Source organism: Pogona vitticeps, chromosome 6 (assembly GCF_051106095.1).
Source record: "Pogona vitticeps strain Pit_001003342236 chromosome 6, PviZW2.1, whole genome shotgun sequence".
Lineage (NCBI taxonomy): Eukaryota > Metazoa > Chordata > Lepidosauria > Squamata > Agamidae > Pogona > Pogona vitticeps.
The window spans coordinates 56090520-56116365 of record NC_135788.1 but is presented as its reverse complement, the minus strand read 5'-3'; the positions used below and the strand labels follow the sequence as shown (position 1 = coordinate 56116365).

Below are 25846 nucleotides of genomic sequence, written 5' to 3'. Positions count from 1 at the left end.
CAGGGATCAAGAAAAGACCGCCTTTTGCAGCCCTTTTGGTCTCTATGAGTTTCGAGTCCTGAGCTTTGGTCTCAGAAATGCACCAGCCACATTCCAAAGGCTGATGGACCAGACCTTGGCAGGGCTCAGTGACTTTACTGTGGCCTACATTGACGACATAGGGATCTTCAGTAATACCTGGGAAGATCACCTGAAACACCTGGAGTTAGTGCTGCAGAGGTTAAGTGCAGCAGGGCTAACAGTAAAGGCGAGCAAGTGTCAGCTGGGTAGCCCAGAAATAAAATACTTGGGTCACATAGTAGGGGGAGGAGTGATAAAACCCCTAGAGGCCAAAATAGAAGCCGTTCGTGATTGGCCTAGACCCAACACCAAGAAAAAAGTCAAATCATTTCTTGGGTTGGTGGGCTACTACAGAAAGTTCATCCCGAGGTTTAGCGAGATTGCGGCTCCGCTGACCGATCTGACACGGAAGAAGACTGATGACCGCATCCCGTGGACCAGCGACTGTGAGGAGGCGTTCCAGAGGTTGAAGCAGGCGCTCATCAACTATCCAGTGCTGCGTGCTCCAGACTTCGACCGGGAGTTCATCATCTACACCGATGCGTCTAACAGCGGGGTAGGAGCAGTTCTTTGCCAGGAGGATGAGAATGGTGACCAGCATCCAGTGTCCTACCTGAGTAGGAAACTCCAGAAAGGTGAGAGACATTTGGCAACCGTGGAAAAGGAGTGCCTGGCCATAGTCTACGCGATCCAGAAGGCCAAGCCTTACATCTGGGGAAGACATTTTGTTCTGTGCACTGACCATTCACCACTGCAATGGTTAAAGACAATGAAAACCCACAATAGTAAACTTATGAGGTGGGCTTTAAACCTACAAGACTATGACTTTGAAGTGAAGGTGGTCAGAGGGTCAGTGAACTGTGTTGCTGACGCCTTGTCAAGAAGACCTGAAGAATGAAGACGGCGAAAGAAACATGGACTATGTATATATTTTGATGACAAAAAGTCAAATGTGTCTGTTTATTAAACATGTTGGTTTGTATGAATAAAGGTAACTTGATGTATTGTTAATGGTAAATGTTTAAATGCCTAATAGAGTGTAAGTATAAGTAAGTATGGTATAGTATATTATTATATGACTGTTTTTGTGTGTTTTGGGTCCAGGTTGGTTTTTGGTGAAAAGCACCTTAGCTTTCCCCCTACAAAACAACTTATAAAGAGGGGAGGTGTTACATACAGCACTGATGTTACCTGTCTGTCATGGGTTTGGAGGGAAAGTTCCATCCTATGGGGAGTGGAAGGCGGGACATCAGGAGGAGGGGCTGTACTGTGTATATATATGTGGAGCGTGTGTGAGAAGCTGAAGAGAAGCTGGAAAAGAGCTGAGAGAAGAAGCTTGAGTGGGAGTCTGTGTGTCAGACAGGGTACTACTGTGTGTCAGTCAGTACCAACCTGATAGGTTCAGGTGTCTGTATGGTTAGCCAGAACTGATAGGTTCAGGGTCTGTGCTTCAAGTTAAGTGTTCTGTGTGAACCAAACTGTGTGTATGCATGATTGAGACTAAGCCACGTTACTGTATCTTATTCACCTGATCATTTTATTTTTCCCTGAGTGTTATTTAATAAACCTTGTTCTTTTATTTGTTAAAAATCCATCCCTGGTCTGTGTGACTTCTTATAGGGAATGGTTGGTGGCAGCTTAGTGAAACTGTGGCATATCCCAGTAGGTCTGGGTTTACCACACCACCATCATGGAAAAACCGCATTTCAACAACAAACAACACCAAATGAAAGACAAAACAGAGCAATACCACAAAATAATATATCTAACATTGGCTACTTAAATCATATTATATTTCATATGTGCTTAGTGTCTTTATATAAATGCAAAATGATCTCCTACACTATATTGGCTTCAGTTTACAATCTATGCAAATATGTATTCCATATCAGAATTTCACATGGTATCCATATTTCAGAGAATAAGTATATAATTATATGTCTCACCTTCTAAATTTGTTTCTTTAGATATGTGTCTTAAAATCATCCATTTCTAATAATATATTCATCATAAACAGAGTCACAAAGTATATTTATCTAGCTTGATAATCTCTAGTGCTCTATTGAGACTCTATTTTCCATCTACACATACATGTATTTCATAACCAAATTTTACCTTTCATCAGAACTTCGAAAATTATCCACATCTCTTATCACATTATTACCCTATATTCATCATACATATTCCAGATTACACAGTTAATAATTCTTAATTGTCATTTATCTCCAAACATAAATCAAAATCATTTTATTGTTATAATCATCAACTATTCCTTTTTCCTAGTTTTATAATGCCATCTATGGAACCCAGTTAAACTATTTTCTCTCCGATTTGATGGATTTTTCCCAATCATCATAATTTGCCATTGAGACCAAGCAATGTCTGATTTGTAATCATCCCGTTCCCCTTTCAGCCTCGCCTTTTGGCTTCTTCGATTACCATATACACCCATCAAATTAGGACACATCTCTTTTTCACCCATCTGATCCTCTTTCTCACAATACATATCAGTTTTCCTAACCTGCTTTTCAAAGATTTTATCCTCCTTTCTAAAAACAGATGCAATCGCTCTTTCTTGTGCTTGTCGACGTGAGCTGGTCTGTTCCTGCTTGTGTTTCAATACGCTGTTCTGACAAAAATTCCCAATTCTCTCTTTTCCTTTATCTCCGAAAGCGCAGTCTGGAGTTCCGAAAATTGCATATTAAGACAGTTCATAATGTTAAATTGTATATTCTGGAAGGCATTTATAATTCCTTCGGTTACATCCATCCTTGTTGAAAGGTAGATAGGCAGAGATATGCACCTCATTTGAAGAAACACAGCTTGCTTACTTCTTCTGACCGAGGAGCCATAAAGTACTTAAGCAGAGCTAATGATTTATAGTGTCCCAGACTCCGACTTTCACCAAATAGTTTCGATTGTAGATTGAAGATTCAGTCATTATAAAACCTCCTTTAAATTAATATCCACCTCTGGCAGCATCTCATCTCCTTAAAACCTCTTTTTTGTTATTATTATTATAAAAGTTTATAAGAGAAACTATAAGCTGTTCCCATCGAGGACAGAGGATACGAGGCAAGAGTTTGTTTTGTCTCTGCCTTTGTTAGTTCCAGTTTCTGTTATGCAGGCGTGACGCAGTAATGAAATACCGATCTGTCTGGGTTTAAAGCTTCTTGGCCGCTTCTAGGATTACACTATCTTCTTTAAAATCAGCCACTTAAGTTTATTTTTGTACTTACAGAGGCAGTATTGGAGCTGGTTAATCTTTGTTGGTGCAAGTCATTCATAAATCTTCATGCTTCCCTCCGCGGAGCTTCACAGCTAGGACGACATTAAAAAAAATGGTGTCGGCGAGGATCCTTTGTCTGGAGAAGGAATAATCTGAGAGGTGGATGCTTTCCACCCCACCCCCCGAATTTTTCTTCCCTCCTGCAACACAGGGTGGGTTCCTCCTAACCCCCCTTCTCCCCAATTCCTTGGGGAAGGTCTGGATCCACAGCACGCAGCAGAAATCTGGAGAGCCAGATTCCTTGCTCCCTTTGCTGTTTGTAGCTCCGCCCCTCCCATCCTATTAGATTTATTTCTTGGAATACTGCAGGATAGTTCAATAAGTTGATGAATAACAGCTTTATAGAATACATTGAACAATTACACATAATTTGCTTTTAAGTAACCTGGACAAAAAATTTCCATCCAAGGGTTTTCTTCCTATTTTCACCCTGCCATAAGAGTTTAATGTAATGGCTCAGGACCAGGTGATTCAGAAAGTGAGTTTACTTTCTTCTGTTGTAGAGTAGAAAGTGTGATTAATTATATCCTATTGCCATCCTCAGGAGTCCTATGGTTCAAGAACTTTCCAGTGGGAAAAAGACATGAAAGCAATCACCAGCCTTTGCTTATAGAAATGGGTTGATGCTGGAACATCAGTTGTGTTAAAAGACAGATTTTTACCCTCACATATTCATCAAAGCCAGTGTAGGCATACACTGGGATTCAAAGGTGAAAAGTAATATAAAAAATCTATTGTATAGCTCTAGATTAATTGTTTGAAGAAAGGAGTTTCCAGAGGAAGAAGCAAAAGTAGTAGAAGATTATGATGCTCTTATTCAGATGCTAAAGCCAATATTAAGTAACTTAATTGAAGTGCACCTAAGCTATACACCTGTGTTTTCAGAGGAAGTAGAATAGGGATCCAGCCTTAATCTGCTTTTCGGCTCTCCAGGAGCACCTCTGTCTTGTCTGAAATAAGTGGGTCCAAAATGCCACAGGCAGATCGTTAACAGGTAACATCACTGTTACAGCAGATCCACTGGCTGCTGAACCATTTCTGGGCACAATTCAAAGTGCTGGTTTTAACCTATAACCTAAATGGCTTGGGTCCAAGCTATCTAAAAGACTGTGCCACTGTTTATGAGCATGCCCGTGTATTAAGATCATCAAGAGAGGTCTTTCTCTCAGTTCTACCACCCTCACAGGCATCTTTGGTGGGGACATGGGAGAAAGCCTTCTCTGTTGCTGTTCCCAGACTCTGGAACTCCCTCCCATGGGAGGTCAGGCTGACCCTATCTTTACTGTTCTTCTGCAAGCAAATGAAGACCTTTCTCTAAACAAACAAACAAAGTTTTGCTGAAATCAAGATACTTAAATCCACATCTTCTAGCAAGCTTGTGACTGTATTGTAACAAGAAGTTGCGCTTGGATCTCCTTACACAATTGGCATCAGCCACCACTAGATAGCATTTATCTTCTTAACACATACAACAGATGTTACAATAGTTCATTCTTAATTTTCAAAGAAGACAATCTCCATCAGATTCACTATTCATCGAGAAACAGACGTGAACTGTTAAGTTTGAGTAATGGCATCTTGATGCATATACTGGTGACTAATTAGCCCAACATGAGCCTGGAAGATACAGAAACACTGGGCTCGGGTTAGTTGATCCTGGGCTTGAAGGGCAATCAAAATGGTACATCCTTGCTTTTTCACTTCTTTCTTCTTTTGTAAATCCTTGCCTCTTCTTATTCATTTTTAAAGCCTGTTGTTTGACAAATTTCACCAGACATTTCCTTTTTGAGTGAGACCTTACCAATTGACATGTATTGCTTTCAGGTTTGCCTTCAGTGTACCACTGAATCACTTCTTTTGTTCACCATGCAACTGAGCACCTGTAACAAGCTCTCCATGGAAAATATGTTTTGGGTAGAGTTGTCTGACATGCTGATGACACGGTCAGCCCACTGGAGCTGTCATAATTTTAAAATTGTAAAAATGCTTGTCATCCATGTTTGGTTCAAGACTTCAGTGTCAAGGACTTTATCCTGACATTTGATGTTGAGATTTTTCAGAAGACAAGTAAGATGAAAATGATTGCGCTTTCTTGAATTAATAATATCATAAACAACAGAGGAGAGATACTCCATTTTGAGCATTTTCTCCTCCTTTTCTCTTCTCTTTTCAGCTTATAGTTCCACAACAAAACACTATGCATTTGGACTGGGGGATGTGAATACATTGTGCACAATAAGCCTGCTCCATAATTCTTTGAATTATCAGGATAGCTTTCCTCTGTGTAGCTTGCATTGTTCTGACAATTTAGGGGGCAATTTAGATTAAATAAAGCATTTTCTCTTATTGTGAGTTAACCCTTCCAATGTCTTGAAAGTAAGACATTGGAAATGCTATTAAAACACATGTCCCTATATTCTATTTGAAAATAGAACTAAAGCAATAGAGAAATCAATAGAGAATTTGAACCAAAACTTAAAGAATTAGAGTTAAAAAATTCAATAGAGACATGAACAATTATAAAAGTGGAAAAACATATAATTGGTGGACCTTTTCCATCTTAATTAGATAGAAGAAAGTCTCTTAGGCAAGCTTCTTAGAATAACTTTCAGATACTGACACCACAGAAAGGCTTAGAGGGGGACGAAAGCATCAACACTTGGAGTCTTAGGGCAAGGAATACAAACAAAAAAGGACAGGTGAAATTTTCCTGCAGAGGCCAAATCCAAAGGGGACATTATAAAACCTAGTGGTGAATCTTTCCTCTTCACCCCTTACTGGTTTAGAATCACAGGTTTTGAATTTAGGACTGAGTTTTGTTCTAATACCATTCGGAGCCAGGGGAGATCTCTTTAAATTGATAAGGCAACTTTAAAAACTCTTCAGGTATAGTGCAACATAGGAAGACACTCCAAAAGCAAAAAGCGTGCTGCTTATATACCGCCCCATAGTGCTTCAAACACTCTCTGGGTGGTTTATAAGTTAATTATGCAGGCTACACATTGCCCCCCCCTGTGAGCTGGGTACTCATTTTATCGACCTTGGAAGGATAGAAGTCAACCTTGAGCTGGCTACCTGGGATTGAACCCCAGTTCATGAGCACAGTTTTAGCTCCAGTACAGCGGTTTAACCGCTGCGCCACGAGGCTCTCTTTATTTCTACCATGTCCTAAATCTACTTTTGTCCCAAATATAACTAAATTTACCATTCAAATATTTGAAAAAGTGGTATTATGGGACATAGAGGCAGCCAAAGGATTTACACTAAAATGGCATAATCTTTCTAAAAGACAATATCAGGTCATAAAGAACTTAGCCTCAAATAAATCTATAATTATAAAAGAGGCAGACAAAGAGGGAGCCATTGTAATATAAAATAGAGATTATTATTTTGAGGCATACAGACAATTAAATGATACAACCAGCTACCAGAAGATTAATAATGACTCTACCCAACAACACATGAAATCCATCATAAGAGCAATGTTGGATGAAGCTTTGTTCCTGGGAATTATTAACCAGCCCATTCACATGGCACTCCTAAATTATTAATCCTAGAATCCCCTTATTTTACATTCTTCCTACAAATCATAAAATGGATCATCTTCCTGCCGGATGCCTCATAATCTCAGGGGTTAATTTAGTATTGGAATCCCTATCAAAATATTTAGACAGTTTCCTGAAACGCTAAGTGTGGAAAATAAAAACCAATATAAAAGACATGACAGGTTTCATTTCTAAAATTGAAAAGCTAGCGGTCACAACATCTTTCCTGTTAACTATGGATGTGGCCTCCTATACTAGCATGCCTCATGAGGACTCAAGACAAGTTAGAGAATGTTCTACTCTCTAGAGACCAACAGGTTCTACCAACATATTTTCTATAAGAACTTTTGTAACTGAGTAAATTTGCAGAGTTTTGTCCCAGTCCAGGCAGTCCAGCTGAATCACACATAGAAAGACAGCTTCTTCCAACACCAAGTATATTTACAATATATACAGAAGCTTTAGCAGTACAAACCAGCAGCATGACATTCCCCAGAAGGGATCCCACATCTTCTCCACATGTCCACACAGTTATACACATGCACATTTACACATAGCCAATCAGTAAGGACATTGCATCACCCCAGACACTACTTAATTTAATACACATTCTGCATGATTCAGCATTTTGCACACCTGTCAAATATGGCTGCTGATTATCATAGGCCTTGTTCTGCCTTAGTGTGGAAATTATCCTTGACATTTTGGACATTGTATTAGAAAGGAATTATTTCAATTTTGCAAGAGAATTTTATATGCAAATTAAAGGGGTAGCTATGGGACTCACAGCAGCACCCAGTATAGCTAATCTAGATATGGCTGATATAGAAAATAGCATTATTTGTAACCTGGAAAAAATCCCTTCGTTTCACAAATAATTTTTCTGAAACATTAGATGATCTTTTTGTGGTTATTACTCTGTAACTGGAATAATACAGTGAATGAAAATATCAAATTCTCATGGCTATCATATAAAAACTGCACAGCATTTCTAGATACTGTGTTATTTAAAAAAAACAGAGGGAAAATTAGCAATTTGTTCCTTTTAGAAAAGTACAGCTAGGAATTCCTATTTTCACTTTAGATCATTACATCCACTCCTGCTGAGAAGGAACCTCCTTATTCACCAATTCTTGAGAATTAGAATAAATTCTATTTGAACAACGGATTTTACACAGGAAAGCAGCCCACTAATAGACAGCTTTAGGGACAGAGGCTACCCCAATAACATAATTACAAAAAATGAAGTATAGGGCATACACAACCAACAGGGAGTCTCTATTGAAAGAAAAAGAAAAATAGAATCACTTGTGCATTTGACTACTGTTGTTGTTTAGTCGTTAAGTCATGTCCGACTCTTCGTGATCCCATGGACCAGAGCACACTAGGCCCTGAAGTCGTCCACTGCCTCCCACATTTGACTATATCCCCTATCAAATAGCATCAGAAAGACAATCCTAAAACACTGACATCGAATTAATGACACACCAGGCTGCTTTTTACCACCTTTCATAGGATTTAAGAGAACACAGAATTTTAAAGACCTTTTGATGCATGCAAATATATCTTACGATAAGAACAAAATGACAAACTCGCAAATGTTCCATCTGTCCCATTACTAAAAAAAATTATTTAAAAACTTTACAAAAAAACTATAGAGTGGATGCAATTAATCTAAACATGGATCTGAAACAATTCACTATTTGCTCCACAAAAATGTGGTATACCTGGTACTGTATTCATGTAAACTTATATACAGTATGTAGGGACTACAACACACCCCTTGAGGACATGTATCCTCAAATATCAATCACACATTAGCAGGGCTTGAAAAATGCACTTGTCCACTTGTCTGTGATGAGTGAAAAATGCTGCTGGATGAGTCACAGCTCCCTCTCTGCCTGTCTCCTTCCTCTCCACCTGTCTCTCTCTCTAATCCTGCAGTCCTCCTCTCCCCCCTCCCATTGCAAAAGGAAAACTGCCCTCTTCTCGTGAGAAGGGAGTTTGAGCGGCACATAGAGATATAGCTCTGCAGGAGAATGTAGAGTAGTCCCATGCTGGAGAATATGGAGATTCCCTGCTCCCAATTTCAACTGAACAGGGACACATCCTGGGATGGGAGGGAACCCTGGCTCCTTAAGAGCACATTAGGAAATTATGTGGTAAACGTCACAGGAACAAAAAACAGAAGCACCCCTGGTGTCCAATTTTGGGGATTTAATCATAAATACAATGAGTTCAAATGTCTGGTCATATATCAGGCTACTTGAAAGAAATATAAAAACACTCACAAGGAACTCCTCAGGAAGGAGTCCTTCTGGACCTATAAACTTCAAACTATGACACCAAAGGACCTGAATTCTAGCATTGATTATGCTTGCTTTCTGTAAACCTGAGGACATAGCTGTTTAAGAATCCAGGGCTTAGAACACACAGGTCATTTTAAGGTTTCACACCTGGGAATAATCACAAGCCAGTTATTAAGGGAAGAACTGTAACAGAGCCTCACAGAAACACTGAACAACATTACATTCACTAGATAACAGCACTGAAGGCGTATGTGAGGTTGTATTTCACTTTACAGTGGTGCCTCAACAGTGGTGCCTCGCTTGACAACATTAATTCGTTCCAGCAAAATTGCTGTAGAGCAAAAACGTCATCAAGTGAAATAAAAAAGCCAATTGAAATGCATTGAAAACCGTTCAATGTGTTCCAATGGGCTGAATACCTGCTCGTCCAGCGAAGATCCTCCATACGGTGGCCATTTTCAGGTGCCTGTTAAGCGAAAAATACCTCCTAAAAACAGTGGGGAGCCATTTTGAGCAGCCAGTGGCCATTTTGAAAATCCGACGATCAGCTGTTTTGATCATCGTAATGCAAAGAATCGGTTCCCGAAGCAGGGAACGGATCGTCACAAAGCGAAAAAACCCCATTAAAACATCATTTTGCGATCACAATTGCGATCGCAAAAACATTGTCGTGAAGCAGATTCCTCATTATATGGGGTAATCATTAAGCAGGGCACAACTGTATTGTAAAAATAATAAAAACGTACAAGAACCTGGTGTAAAATTATGTTTATGTTTAGATGAATTTTTCCATATTAGCTTTGAAGATGTAGCAAGTATAAAAAGTAACACATACTCTTGTGAGAAAACTTCCGGTTGGGCAGTGGCAGCTGCAGATAACTTGTTACTGAGCTCAGGGGAGTAAAAGGTTTATTTGCATTATATAAGCTTTTAGCCTCCTTTTTACTGCCTGGGAAGTTTATTCCTGTCAACAAGACAGTATCAAAAGAATGCTTTTTCCTTTTGCTGTTACTGGCTGCTGAGAGATGATGGTCATAAGGGAATGCCTGCAATAACAAAGCACTGAGCCAATAAAGATGGACAGACAGTTATAAACTCCAGAATTCTAAGGATCTGAAGCTATACGTTTATAGGATCTACCATTTTGGATTAAATTGCTTTGGACTGAATAGCACATCACCTGACGGCTTTCTCCCTCTTCGAAGTATATGACTCTTTGACAGTGATTTGCAGAAAGAGGGAGGGCTGTCTCTCCAGATTGCTGGACCTTGCATAGCTGTATTGCACTGAGATTGTCTTTGCAACTCAGCCTAATGGAAAGCAGAACATTTTGTGTCTGGAAAGGAGGGAGCAACCGCTGATTTGTGGACACTGGAGAAGCTGGTGAAGACTTACTGTATCTCTTTGGAATATTCTGCAAGCCAGGTTGGGGCCATTTAAGAAAACTGAGAAGAAATACTGTAGCAAGAGACTGAGATTGGGTGACAGTTCACTGGAGGATTTTAAACTCTCCCCAGAGCTGATGAGAGACTGTCTGATCAGGCATTTAAAATATCTTACCCTTTATTTTTTACCTCCTATTGCTTTTGGTTGTTTTCTGATAGCATAAGGATTGGTACTTTTAAATCCTCATTAATTTGGATTAAGAGTCTTTTGTGTTTATTGACAATTAATATGTCTTTAATTTGGATTGAATTCATTTCTGAATAATGGTACTCACTAGACAGGAATATAAGAAACTGGGAATTTCTCCCATACACAACATTACATTGGGACAAAGAAGTAGGAGGCAAAAGAAAATTTCTAACTTTTTCCCCCTTAGAGAGGGTGGCATTACTAATAACAAAGACAATAATGATGGTAACCATGATAATATATCTAGATCTTCCCACACTCCCAATTTAGACTGGTGAATTGATTATAAAGGTGGGATATATGGAACAGGGCAGGGAGACTCAGAAACTGATTCGGCAACAGAGCTGGCCACTGCAGAGAATAATTTGGCCGGGACAAGATATTAATTAGTGAGTGGGGGTAGAAAGGATTTTGATGACTTCATGATAATCCAGATACAGGAATTAGAACAAGGGTACATTCAACCAGAGGGACGTGGTGGCGCAGTGGGTTAAACCACAGAAGCCTCTGTGCTGCAAGGTCAGAAGACCAGCAGTCATAAGATCGAATCCATGCAACGGAGTGAGCTCCCATCACTTGTCCCAGCTCCTGCCAGTCTAGCAGTTCGAAGGCATGTAAATGTGAGTCGATAAATAAGTACCAACTCAGTACTTATTTAGTCGCACTGGCCACGTGACCACAGAAACTGTCTATGGACAAACGCTGGCTCTACGGCTTGGAGACGGGGATAAGCACCCGTTCCTAGAGTCGGACACGACTGGACTAAACATCAAGGGGAACCTTTACCTTTACCTATATTCAACCAGACATATAGACTCCCTCAAAAGTAACCAAGCAGAAAGACGAGATAGATAATAGTACACCTTTTCAATGGGTAAGGGATATTTTAGATGAGATGAAGGAAATAAAACCATTTCTCTATGAATTGTTAACAACCCTAATTGAGTTAGGCAAGCAGCCTAAAAACAACAATGAACAAACTAAATTAGGCACTGAAACTCCCCAAACTACCTCTCAGAGTGAAAGAAAAGTCCTTAGAAAGAAGGCAAAGAACAAGTCAAAGAACATAAGCCAAAACAGGACGACTAAACAATGTACAGAAGGGAAAAGATTAAACCTAAAGGAAATAAAAATAGAGAAATAAAAATGAAAAAGAGCAAAAATATAAAGAATATTAAAAAAAGAGAAACAATTAGGTCATAAGATGAACTATAATCATTTATTTAAATTGGTAGAGGTTAAACCTAGAAAGAAGGAAAAGGCATCCAGACCTCATAAAAAGGATAAGAGGAGGAAAACCCATAAGGTCCCTACAGCTACACACTTGAAGAATGCCCTCTCTGATAAAGAGAATATAAAAATATGAAATGACCCATGGGTAAAGGTAAAGATAAAGGTTCCCCTTGACATTCTTAGTCCAGTCGTGTCCGACTCTAGGGGGCTGTGCTCATCCCGTTTTCAAGCCGTAGAGACAGCGCTTGTCCAAAGACAGTTTCCGTTGTCACGTGGCCAGCGTGACTAGGGAACGCCGCTTTACCTTCCCACTGAGGTGGTACCTATTTATCTACTTGCATCTGCATGCTTGGGACGATGTCTTAAATATTAGCACTGAGAATAACTGTGATGTTTACCACGTGGCCCTGCTTGTTCCACCAAACAAAAGAAGCTCATGCTATGTCCTCCCACCTGCAGATATCAATTGTGACGTTCCCTCTTTTTCTCACTGCCACCAGTGGATTTCCTTTATCCACAATGTAAAAGACTTTGGCCAGACACTTGTCTTGTTACTGCCAACATAACTTATTTATTGAAGTGTATTAAATTAAATCAGAAATCACAGATGTTCTTTATTCAGTGCATATAATCAAATCTTTAAAATATCATATATATCTTCCCACATAATCACCACCTGCTCTATCTATTAACCTTGACCAGCTTATCTCTATTAGTATATTTTCTCACTATCTCCCTATCTCTCTCTCTCACTCTGCCACCTTTTATCTCTCTCTGACAAACCTTCTTATATACCCTGACTCTGCCCCTCCACTCCTCTCATAGGCTCATGCAAATGAGATCCTGAATATGAGTGACAGGAGTGACGTAGGGCAATCGTCACAGTGACAACCAAAGAACAATATAACAGAACCAAAGACCAAAGCTCACTGGAAGCAAAAACTAATGGACAATATCTTAATATTCTGTGGATACCCAAAATGGAAAGGTATTCTGTCTCAAAATGAACGCAAGTGGAATTTAATTAAAATTCTACAAAGTTCAAATACAAATCATCTTTCACCAAGCAAAATCTTAAAGGTGGACTATCTGTACTACAACTATTCTCATGCCCGTGCAGTAGTTATATTTAAGGACAACATAATAACTAATAGAATCTATAGTAGAAGAGCTATCCAAGAGAGGTATAACAGTTGTCAGATATTTTAGAAATACAATGCACCCCATGCCCTTGTTAAGTCCTGAGGATAGAATGATAGACAGGATTAAGCCAGCTTTTGGTATTGAACTGCCTAAAGAAGATCTCATCAATCTGGAGGCAGATCTCAGGGGGCAAATGCTACAAAAGCAATACGGCAATAGTGATGCCATAGGAAATAAACAGGATAAGAATTATTTTATACACAAGATTAAGTCAGATTTTAACTGGTTAGAAGATGACGTAGAAACTAAACTCTCGGCTTTTGGGAATTTACCAATAGGTGACCAAGCTTTACAATAAACTGACTGGAATGTTTGGTGGTTACATTGAAGGGTTTGCAGCGGGCCCCCTCTGATAAGACAGGACCAGAGAACTATCCCCCTTCTACTCACAGGTCTCCAGAAAATATACTGGAGGAAATTAAAAACCACACTCCTCTGGAACCAACTATAATAATAACCAAAGGTGGCTTAAATTTCAACTTGATTGTTCCCTCTGATGACCTGGCTTTTAACAAGATAATTGAGGGGACGGTTCCATCATCTGCTAAGTCTAATAGAAAAAGGGCATTGAAGGATATACAAGAATCCATATTACAGTGGTGCCTCGACTTACAACCATCCCAACATACAACCATTTCAAGTTGTGACTGTGACAAACCCAGACCTACTGGGATATGCCACAGTTTCACTAAGCTGCCACCAACCATTCCCTATAAGAAGTCACACAGACCAGGGATGGATTTTTAACAAATAAACGAACAAGGTTTATTCAAATAACACACAGGGAAAAATAAAAGGATCAAGTGAATAAGATACAGTAACGTGGCTTAGTCTCAATCATACATACACACAGTTTGGTTCACACAGAACACTTAACTTGAAGCACAGACCCTGAACCTATCAGTTCTGGCTAACCATACAGACACCTGAACCTATCAGGTTGGTACTGACTGACACACAGTAGTACCCTGTCTGACACACAGACTCCCACTCAAGCTTCTTCTCTCAGCTTTTCCTCCAGCTTCTCCTCCAGCTCTCCACACACGCTCCACATATATATACAGTACAGCCCCTCCTCCTGATGTCCCGCCTTCCACTCCCCATAGGATGGAACTTTCCCTCCAAACCCATGACAGACAGGTAACATCAGTGCTGTATGTAACACCTCCCCTCTTTATAAGTTGTTTTGTAGGGGGAAAGCTAAGGTGCTTTTCACCAAAAAACAACCTGGACCCAAAACAAACAAAAACAGTCATATAATAACATACAATACCATACTTACTTATACTTACACTCTATTAGGCATTTAAACATTTACCATTAACAATACATCAAGTTACCTTTATTCATACAAACCAACATGTTTAATAAACAGACACATTTGACTTTTTGTCATCAAAATATATACATAGTCCATGTTTCTTTCGCCGTCTTCATTCTTCAGGTCTTCTTGACAAGGCGTCAGCAACACAGTTCAATGACCCTCTGACCACCTTCACTTCAAAGTCATAGTCTTGCAGGTTTAAAGCCCACCTCATAAGTTTACTATTGTGGGTTTTCATTGTCTTTAACCATTGCAGTGGTGAATGGTCAGTGCACAGAACAAAATGTCTTCCCCAGATGTAAGGCTTGGCCTTCTGGATCGCGTAGACTATGGCCAGGCACTCCTTTTCCACGGTTGCCAAATGTCTCTCACCTTTCTGGAGTTTCCTACTCAGGTAGGACACTGGATGCTGGTCACCATTCTCATCCTCCTGGCAAAGAACTGCTCCTACCCCGCTGTTAGACGCATCGGTGTAGATGATGAACTCCCGGTCGAAGTCTGGAGCACGCAGCACTGGATAGTTGATGAGCGCCTGCTTCAACCTCTGGAACGCCTCCTCACAGTCGCTGGTCCACGGGATGCGGTCATCAGTCTTCTTCCGTGTCAGATCGGTCAGCGGAGCCGCAATCTCGCTAAACCTCGGGATGAACTTTCTGTAATAGCCCACCAACCCAAGAAATGATTTAACTTTTTTCTTGGTGTTGGGTCGGGGCCAATCACGAACTGCTTCTATCTTGGCCTCTAGGGGTTTGATCACTCCTCCCCCTACCATGTGACCCAAGTATTTTATTTCTGGGCTACCCAGCTGCAGTTTGTTCTCTTTGCAGAGCCTAGGCCACAGCACTTCCTCCCCTGGGTTAAAGTGCCTCTCTCTGGCTTGCTGGTCATCCCAAGCTTTCTTTCTGACCTTTTGAGCTTGCAGGGTCTCTGCTGCTAGCTCTAGGTTTCTCTTTAGGTCATTCATCAAGGTGTCTATGTATGTCACAACGTCTTGTGGGTCATCCTGGGTGATCTGCTCCCAATTTTGTTTGATCAAATCAAGGGGCCCTTTCACCCTTCTCCCAAATAAAAGTTCAAATGGACTGAACCCGGTACTGGCTTGTGGCACTGATCGATAAGCAAACAAAAGGGATTGCAGCTTCTGGTCCCAATTGTTTGGATTCTCTGCCAAGTAAGCCCTAATCATGCGCATTAGAGTCCCATTGAACTTCTCAGTTAACCCATTACTTTCAGGGTGATAGGCAGTGGTTTCCTTGTGCTTAATTCCACAGATTTGCCATAAGCGTTTCATGAGCTTCGATGTGAACGATGCGCCCAAATCTGTAATTATTTCTGAGGCAAATCCCATCCTGGACATATACCCCACCAAGGCATCTGCCACTGTGTTAGTTTCAATGTTAGTCAAGGGTATGGCTTCAGGGTACCTCGTGGCATGGTCCACAATGGTGAGAATGAACCTGTTCCCCCTCTTTGTGGCCTTGGGCAAAGGTCCCACAATATCCACCCCTATGCATTTGAACGGAGTGTCAATCACAGGCAAAGGGCACAACTTTGCTTTGGTCCTGTCACGGTTATTCCCCTGCCTCTGACACACATCACATTGTTTACAGAACTCCCTGATCTGCTTCCCTATGTCAGGCCAGTAAAAATTCTGTGTGATTCTCTGCTGTGTTTTGTTCACCCCTAAGTGCGTAGCAAACATGTCAGAGTGCCCCCTTTGTAAGATCATGGGGCGATACTTTTCAGGTACCACTAGCTGACTTCTGATCCCATCTCCCCCTTTTGAGATATTCCTCAGGGTCTCTCTATACAAAATCCCCTTTTTCTCTAGAAATCTCACTGGGGTTTCAGGTGTTAGCTGGGCGTCAGTCACCTGTTCAAAACACTTTTGGAGAGTGGCGTCTGCCTTTTGCTCTTGGCCAAATCGGCTGTCTGTGGTTAAGGTTTCCACCACAGCTTCTGAACTCCCCTCTGCTTCCGTCTCGGGCTCATCAGTACCCCCCTGAACTGTCCCCGTGGTGGCTTGTGAGCGTGTAATCACTAGCACCCGTTTCACATGTTCAGCCAGGTCATTTCCCACGAGCACGGCTGCTGGCAGAGTCGATGAAATCGCTAGCCACCAAACTCCCCTCCAGCCTTGAAAGTTCACAGGTACCTCCGCTACTGGCAGTGAGATCACCTGCCCCTCAATCCCTGCCACCTTCATGCTCTCATTTGGGATTATATATTCCCTAGGAATAATATCTGGATGGCACAGGGTCACCTGGGAACAAGTGTCCCTCAGCCCCCGATACTGATGGTCAAGTATTCCTACGTCCACCCCTGCGGTTTCAAACAACTGAGAATCTGTTCTCACGAGCAAGCAGCGCCTGACCTCCACAAGAGGACCATTTTCCTCAGCCTGATCAGCAGATGTAACTGTTCCAGATTGAGTAGCCATGGCAACAGGCTCCCTCAGTGACAAGGAGCTTTGCTCTTTCTGGACACAGAACATAGCTTTTGGCTTGGTTCCACTCGAATCCTGAGGCACAATTCTTTTTAGCTGCTTTAATTTCTCACACTCTGAGATTAGATGGCCCTTTCCCTGACAGAAATAACATTTTCTGCTATATTTTGAGTCTTTCTCATCTTGTTTTGGTTTTCCCTCCAAAATCTGAGGTCTTGGTTTCATGTCTGAGGGCTTCCCTTCACCATGGGCCCCTCCCCCTTGCTGGCTTTTCCCTGGTCCCTGAGAGTACTTGCTGTAGGTTTCTTTAGGTTTCCCCATCGATTTCCCCTCACCCAAGGGCTTTCTTATTTGGGAAATAAAATCTGCGATCTCGGCTGCTTCTGCCACAGATTTCGGTTTCCTTTCCTTCACCTGGAATTTCAGTTCCCCATGCAGGACTGAATAGAACTGTTCCAGCGCTATCAAGTCTTTGAGCTGCTGAAAGGTCTCTGTCCCCTCCTGAGATAGCCATTTCTCTAGCAGCCTCACCAGTTGGGCCCCCACTTGGGTAAAAGTCTGCTCTGGTTTCTTGGTGATTGACCTGAATCTTTGCCTCAGCTGTTCCGCATTTATCCCATGTCTGGCAAACACCAGTTTTTTAAACTCTGCAAAATCTTTCATCAGTTCCTGTGGCATCTCTGCATAGACTTCTGCCAGGCTGCCACTGATTAAAGATCGCATGATGGTCATCTTCTCAGTTTCCTTTACTGAGAAGTCCACAAACGCTCTTTCCACTAGGGAAAAGAACACCTCAGGACAATCTCCCTTGTGGTACACAGGGAATTTCTTCAGGTCAGCTTTAGACAATTGGCCTCCCTCAGAATCCCTATTGTTATTATTGTTCTGATTCATCAGTTCCAATTTTCTTAACTCAAACGCCATTTTCTCTCTCTCCAATCTTTCTTCTCTTTCCATTCTCTCTCTCTGCAATTCCATTTCAAATTGTCTTTGTTTCTCTCTTTCCCTTTGCTCCATCTCCCTCACCCTCAGGTCATGCTGTTGGGCTATGAGCAATTTTCTGAGTTCTGGGTTCTGTTCTCCCGTGCTGTCACCCTGCACTGAGCCAAATTCATCCTCAGAGCCTTGGTCTACCTGGGGGTCTTTCACTTCACCCATTTCTGCCATTTGGCTTCGAGTCAAGGGCATAATCCCCCCCCCAGAACAGGCTGCTTTCAAAAGTCAAGCCTCAAAATAAAGCGACCACTTTTTTTTTTCTTTTGCCTCAGAACCAGCTTTCAATAGATTACTGCTGTTCTTCAGCACTAACTTGCAACAGTTGCGAGCCAGAGTCTACCCCCCTCTGCTAGGCCTCTCAGCAGGCAGGCTAGATCACTGTTACTTTACAGTTTTGCCTCAGCTTTTTTCCCGCCCAAACAGGCTGCCTCAGAGCTCCCTAATCTAGTCCCCAATCTGAGGTTACACGTTCTTCTACTAGCGCACCCCCCCGTGAGGTACACCTAGAAGATTACCTACGTGCTCTCAGATTGTCCCTGACTAGACCCCCCTTGCTCTGGACACACTTGCCAAGGCTTTGCTGTACCACTGGACAACTGGACCAGTCGTATCCCACACGCTGGACACCAATCAATGTGACAAACCCAGACCTACTGGGATATGCCACAGTTTCACTAAGCTGCCACCAACCATTCCCTATAAGAAGTCACACAGACCAGGGATGGATTTTTAACAAATAAACGAACAAGGTTTATTCAAATAACACACAGGGAAAAATAAAAGGATCAAGTGAATAAGATACAGTAACGTGGCTTAGTCTCAATCATACATACACACAGTTTGGTTCACACAGAACACTTAACTTGAAGCACAGACCCTGAACCTATCAGTTCTGGCTAACCATACAGACACCTGAACCTATCAGGTTGGTACTGACTGACACACAGTAGTACCCTGTCTGACACACAGACTCCCACTCAAGCTTCTTCTCTCAGCTTTTCCTCCAGCTTCTCCTCCAGCTCTCCACACACGCTCCACATATATATACAGTACAGCCCCTCCTCCTGATGTCCCGCCTTCCACTCCCCATAGGATGGAACTTTCCCTCCAAACCCATGACAGACAGGTAACATCAGTGCTGTATGTAACAGTGACCAGCTCCAGCTGCAAAATTTTGCTTTGACTTGCGGCCGAAGCTTCGAGTTATACTCAAAAGAGGTAGGGGAAAAAAGGCAGGGAATTCAAATTAGAGGCCTAACCGTTGGTCGGCGAAGAACTTTGTAGCTCTTTCGCCCCAACAGTTAGAGTGAGTGCATGGGAGGAGGCTTCAGACTGCCTGGAGCTGCTTTCTGCTTGTGAGTAAGTACATTTACTTTGTTTTGCAGCATGGGTTTGGGGGGTTATGTTTCTGTGCTGTGTGTGTGGGGGTGTTTTTATATTTGCTGATGGGGCTGATTGTGGTGTGTGTGTTTGTGTGTGTGTGTGTGTGTGTGTGTGTGTGTGTGTGTGTGTGTAGCTTTGTTTTTCAGCCCCTCGAATTGCAATGGGGCTTGACTGTGTGTGCGTGTGCACTTTTTCTTTGTTTTTTAGCACCTCGTATTGCGATGGGGCTGACTGTGTGTGTGCTTTTTCCTTTGTTTTTCAGCCCCTTGCATTGCGATGGGGTTGGCTGTGGGGTTTTTTAATCATTTTTCTTTCCTGCTGGAATGGAAATGGTGCTTTGATTTACGACCATTTTCGAGTTACGTCCATCTTCTGGAACAGATTATGGTCATAAATCGAAGCACCACTGTAACTTTGAATCAGATGAAATGACAAGATTTGAAAGAAAACATTACATTACTCTCACTGAATATAGCAGGTTGGAATCCTAAAAATAAAGATGCTTCTTTCACTAGGTACCTAACTAAGTTTGATATATTAATATTACAAGAGACATGGGCAACAGATACAATAGAACTAGATGGATTTTCTGCTCATCAGTATATGCCACCCCTAGTAATAAGAAGGGTAAATCTAAGGGCGGCCTACTTATACTTATCTCCACTAAACTCCGGGTAATACTGAAAACTTTTCACCAATATGCAACAGCAGTAGTGGTAACAGATGAACACTGCTCAATGCTACTTGTAAATGTATACATACAATCCTCAAAGATGACAGGCCCAGACTGACTTGATCTGGCAAAGACTAGAAACCTATAGTGAAGAGTGCTTAAAAGCTTTCCCCAACTTTTATACAGTGATGCCTCGCTTAGTGAGTGCTCCGTTTTATGATGACATCGCTTAGTGATTACTTTTTCGGAGCGTTTTTGCGCTCCATTTACCGATGGTCCCTATGGGCAATTTTCGCTTAGCGATGTTGGGACCATGCTTTGCATAGTGATTAAATTTTGGGTCCCCATTTCGCTTTGCAATGGTTTTAACAGCCTGGGGGTCGTGCTTCGCTTGAATGGCGTTTTAACGGTCGCTGTTTCGCAATGCGACTGCCCCCAGGGTGTTTTTCCCTGTTGCTGTTTTCTTTCAAATTTAAACAGTCAATACCCAGGATGCATTGTGCCTTGTGCAGGGAAAGTTTAAAAACCCTTCGCCATGCAGCCTGGCTTTACTTTTGCACGTGGAGTTCCAGGGCTGACTTCGTGAGGAGCAACTTGGTTTCTTCTGGAGAACTTGGCTAGCAGAAGGTAAGTTTACATTTGTTCTCTTATGTGGGTGGTGGGTTTTATTGCATAAGTATTACAGGTAGTGTATTTTTATTTTCTTATTTTTGGGTAAATTGCAGGGGGGTTTTGTGCATGCCTTTTAAAAGTTTACATTTTTTTACTGTACTGTACTGTACTGTACTGGCTACTGTTTTGTTCTTGTTGGTTGGGTGGGAAATGTTGCATGAGTCTCATTTTAAATGGTTTTCCTTAATGTTTCTGGTGTTCTGTGCATGCATGGATTTTTCTGGTGTTCTATGCAAAAGTTAAATTTTTTTTACTGTACTGTACTGGCTATTGTTCTTCTTGGTTGGGTGGGAAATGTTGCATGAGTCTCATTTTAAATGGTTTTTCTTAATGTTTCTGGTGTTCTGTGGCTGGCTGCGTCTTGGATTGGGATTTGAAATTTAAAACCTGAATTTAAAAATTTTACTGGCTACTGTTTTGTTCTTCTTGGTTGGGTGGGGAATGTTGCATGAGTCTTAATTTAATGGTTTTCCTTAATGTCTCTGGTGTTCTGTGGCTGGCTGGGTCTTGGATTGGGATTTTAAATTTAAAACCTGAATTTAAAAATTTTACTGGCTACTGTTTTGTTCTTCTTGGTTGGGTGGGAAATGTTGCATGAGTCTCATTTTAAATGGTTTCCCTTAAAGTTTCTGGTGTTCTGTGGCTGGCTGCGTCTTGGATTGGGATTTTTAATTTAAAACCTGAATTTAAAAATTTTACTGGCTACTGTTTTGTTCTTCTTGGTTGGGTGGGAAATGTTGCATGAGTCTTAATTTAATGGTTTTCCTTAAATGGTTTTTCTTGGGAGAATTTGGATCTGCTATTGCATTCGTTCTGTGTGGGAGAAGCGTGCAGAAATTTGATTTAAAATTTTGGGTACCCTGCAGGGGAAATTTAGGAGGTACAGTAGCTTCTGTTGCGGGGATTTGAATGCAAAAGACTGATGCCAAGTTTGATTTTTTTTAACTGTAGGCTTTCCTTTCTGTCGTGTGGTGTGGCCTTTGGTGGACTTTTCCAGAACATCTGGGACAGGAAGAGATAGGTCTGAATTTCTTCTCCTGTGGGTTTTTTTTCTTAGCTTGTGCTGGGGGAGTGTAGTTATGCTAAGTCTAATTTCTTTCTAAATTTCTTTGGTCAGGCATCCTCCTGTGACGTGGCGTGGTGTGGCCTGCAGTGGAGTTTGCTGCTTCAGGGACAGCTAGAGGTAGGTCTTCTCCTGTGTTTTCTTCATCGTACCTTGTGCTGGGGGGTTGTTATGCTAAGTCTAATTTCTTTCTAAATTTCTTTGGTCAGGCATCCTCCTGTGACATGGCGTGGTGTGGCCTGCAATCTAGTTCTCCATAGCTTCTGGGACAGCAAAAGGTAGGTCTGAATTTGTTCTCCTGCGGGTTTTTTTCTTAGCTTGTGCTAGGGGGGTGTTATGCCACTTGTTTGTCCAGGGCAGTTTTGGCCAGGTGTGGGAAGGTGTGTGGGAAGGTGAAGCGGATGTAAAGCACTGACTGTTGTTGTTTTTTTAACGTAGCAACAGCTGACATGGGTCCCAAGAAGCCTGCTTCTGCCGAGGTTGGCAAGCCGACCAGGGAGAAGATGACCCTGGAGATGAAAAAGGAGATCCTCCAGAAGTACGATGGAGGCAAGCGCATCGCGGACATCACCAGGGAGTACGGCAGGAATCCATCCACCATCGGCACCATTGTAGCGATGAGGGAGAAGATCCTTGCCACGGATGCAGCGAGCGGTGTCACCAGGATCGCAAAGAACCGGTCAGCTGAGCCAGAAGAGTTCAAGGCAAACAGAGGCTGGTTTGAACGCTTCAAAACCAGATCCGGCATCCACAGTGTGGTGAGGCACAGAGAGGCTGCCAGCTCCAATGTTACTGTGGCTGAGGAGTTTGCCACGGAGTTCCTGGAGGTCGTGATGACAGAGGGGTACTGTCCAGAGCAGGTCTTCAACTGCGACGAGACCGGCCTGTTTTGGAAGAGGATGCCGAAAAGGACCTTCCTGACGCAAGAGGAGAGCAAGCTGCCTGGCCACAAGCCCATGAAGGACCGTCTCACCCTCCTCTTCTGCATCAACACCAGCGGGGACCTGAAGATTAAGCCCTTGCTGGTGTACCACTCTGAGAATCCACGGGCTTTCAAGAAGCACAAGGTGGACAAAGCCCAGCTGAGCGTGATGTGGCGATCCAATGCCAAGGCTTGGGTCACACGCACCCTGTTTGTGGACTGGGTCAATCACGCTTTTGGCCCAGCTGTGAAGCGTTACCTTGTGGAGAAGGACCTGCCACTGAAGGCCCTGCTCCTGATGGACAACACCCCTGCCCATCCTCCAGGCCTTGAGGATGACTTGTTGCAGGAGTTCAGCTTCATCAAGATAATGTTCCTGCCGCCTAACACCACCCCGGTACTCCAGCCGATGGATCAGCGGGTCATCGCCAACTTTAAGAAGAGCTACACGAAGGGGCTTTTCCGGCAGTGCTTCAAGGTGACTGAGGACACCAACCTCACCCTCCGTGAATTTTGGAAGGAGCACTTTGACATTGTCGGCTGCCTCAAGATGATCGCCACAGCCTGGGATAGCATCAGCCAGAGGAACTTGAACTCTGCATGGCGCATGCTCTGGCCAGACTGTGTGGCTACTGGTGTTTCTGCGCCTGCACCAGAGTCCACAGTGATGCAGGACATTGTGGCCTTGGGAAGGAACATGGGCCTCGAGGTCACAGAGGAGGACATTTCTGAACTGGTGGAGGGCCACGACCAGGAACTGTCCACACAGGAGCTGGTCGAGATGCGGGCCGAGGCTATGGAGGATCAGGAAGAAGAGCCAGAGGAGGAACAGCTGTCCACCAGGGACCTGAAAAAGCTCTTGCACCAGTGGCAGAACGTGCAGACTCTAATACAGCGGCACCACCCGGACAAGGCGCTGGCACATAACCTTGTGCACACTTTTGATGAGAGGCTCGTGACCCCTTTCAGAGGGATGTTCAAAAGGCGGCAGAAGCAGCTGACCATGGAGAGGTTCCTCACAAAGAGGCCAAGACAGGAAGAGGAACCTGCTCCTTCCACCAGTGGTGCCCAGTTGCCTTCTTCCTCCCCCTCGTCCTCCTAGAAGACTGCTGCTTGCTGTGATGTGGGGACAGTTTTGTGTGCCTCCAGGTTCCTGAATTGAACACTGGCCCTGGTGGCTTAGAGACTTCAGCCTCACATGTTCAGTTTTAAAATGTTAAATGTAAAAAGTTTCTGTACTATTGGTTTCTGTATGTTTATGCAGTTCCTGAAAATTTTCTGTATGTTTCTGTGTTTATGCACTTTATGAAGACTTTCTGTATGTTGATGCACTTTCTAAAGAGTTTTGTACGATCCAATGTTCCTGCCTCATGTTTGTTGTTTTTAAAATGTTTTTCTATGTTATTTATAAAGTTAAAGTTTATAAACTTAAAATTCCTGCCTCATGTCTTCTGTTTTTTAAATGTTTTCTATGTTACTGTACTGTATTTATAAAGTTAAAATGTATAAACTTAATGTTCCTGCCTCATGTTTGCTGTTTTTAAAATGTTTTTCTGTTATTTATAAAGTTAAAGTTTACTGTTTAAAATGTTTGAAATCATAAAGTGCACTTAATAAACCCTTTGTTAACCAAATTTGACTTCGTTCTGACTCTTTTTTAATTTGTTGTTATATTTTTCCCCCATTGAGATGCATTGAATAGGTTTCAATGCATTTCAATTGGCGAACCGCGTTTCGCTTAGCGATGTTTCCTATGGTGATTTTTGCTTAAGGACGGCAATTCGTTCCTATTGGAACGGACTGTCCGGTTTTCAGTGCATTTCAATGGGAAACTGCGTTTTGCTTAGCGATGAAATTGCTTAGCAGTGATTTTTTCGGAACAAATTAACATCGCTAAGTGAGGCATCACTGTATAGTCATTGGGGGTGACTTCAATGCCAGGATAGGAGCTAATGACACTGCTCTCTATACAGCTTATCATCTGTGTCTCCCTGAAAGATCTCCTCTTGAGACATCAAATGTGTGTTTAGCAAAAGATAATATTAGCAATTATGCAGAGCTCCAGCTAGCTCAGATGGCTCATCAACTAAACCTGCATATATTAAACAAAAACACCCCGGGAGATATCCCAGGTGAGTTCACACATTGGTCAGGAGACAGGATGAGCACCATTGATTATCTGATAATCAGCAACAATTTACTGAGCTCTATTCATAGTGGAGCTGTATTGCAAGCCGGATAGTGATCATCTTCCTTTAAATTTGTACTTGAGGGCTCCAGTTATGCACTTGTATAAAGGACATTTTGCAATTAATCCTGAGATAATAACTTCTATCACTAGAATTAAATCATTGGAAAAGATCTAGGCCTTTTTTTAAGAACTGTTGAACACTGACCACGACTCTATGATCCGTACTAACATTTTAACAATTGGCCCAAATAGTGGAATCATTGAGCATTACGAACAACTAACAGACAAACTTTCTTTATCTCTTTTGCTTTGAATCAGTCAAAGCAAAAGAGATAAAGAAAGAACAGATTAGTAAATTTTGATCAAAGGAATGGTTTGATTAATAATGCTGGGATGCTAAGAAAATGCTTATTGCCAACTTTAAGCTACATAAAGATAACCCAGGGGGAACGGGAGCAGAGAATCTACCACAACTTTAAAAGCAACATAAAAAACTAATCAAGGATAAAAAGAACAATGCTCAACATACAGCATTGGAACAACTTATTAATGCTGTTAGGAGGAAAGATATGAATACCTTCTGGAGCCTCACATCATCAGTAACAATCACTCAGCACAGGCTGATTGCCATATGCAGTAAGGAGACACCTACCTTCCAACTGGAATATATTTAAAAACTTGCCAGAATGGCCCCCAGTATTCAATAGCAGAAATCATTGACCTGGCCACCCAACTTAAACCAGGGAAAGCCCCAGGATGTGACCCATCTGAGTTAATAAAGAGAAATATAAATTGGTGGGCTCCAATTTTGGCAAATCTTTTTACATATATAGACCAAAATGCCCATATGCCATCTGAATGGAGTACAGTTATTATTATCCCAATCTATAAGAAGGGCAAGA

The 25846-nt window shown here is 42.1% G+C and overlaps 2 protein-coding genes and 1 long non-coding RNA gene across 3 annotated transcripts in view; 1 reads left to right on the top strand and 2 right to left on the bottom strand.

Annotated features, from left to right (window-relative positions):
- The window catches only part of LOC144583522 (uncharacterized), a 29710-nt gene extending 7430 nt beyond the window's left edge, over positions 1-22280 (bottom strand). The window contains exon 1 of the mRNA XM_078377404.1: positions 1747-22280. Within this exon, the coding sequence (XP_078233530.1) occupies positions 14708-18232 (3525 nt within the window). The 5' untranslated portion in view covers positions 18233-22280 and the 3' untranslated portion in view covers positions 1747-14707. The remainder of the gene's footprint in view (positions 1-1746) is intronic.
- LOC144583525 (uncharacterized) overlaps positions 1-25846 on the top strand; it is a 359409-nt gene that overhangs the window by 161174 nt on the left and 172389 nt on the right. The gene's annotated exons all lie outside the window — the stretch shown is intronic.
- RAMP3 (receptor activity modifying protein 3) overlaps positions 1-25846 on the bottom strand; it is a 180585-nt gene that overhangs the window by 137881 nt on the left and 16858 nt on the right. The window lies entirely within an intron of this gene.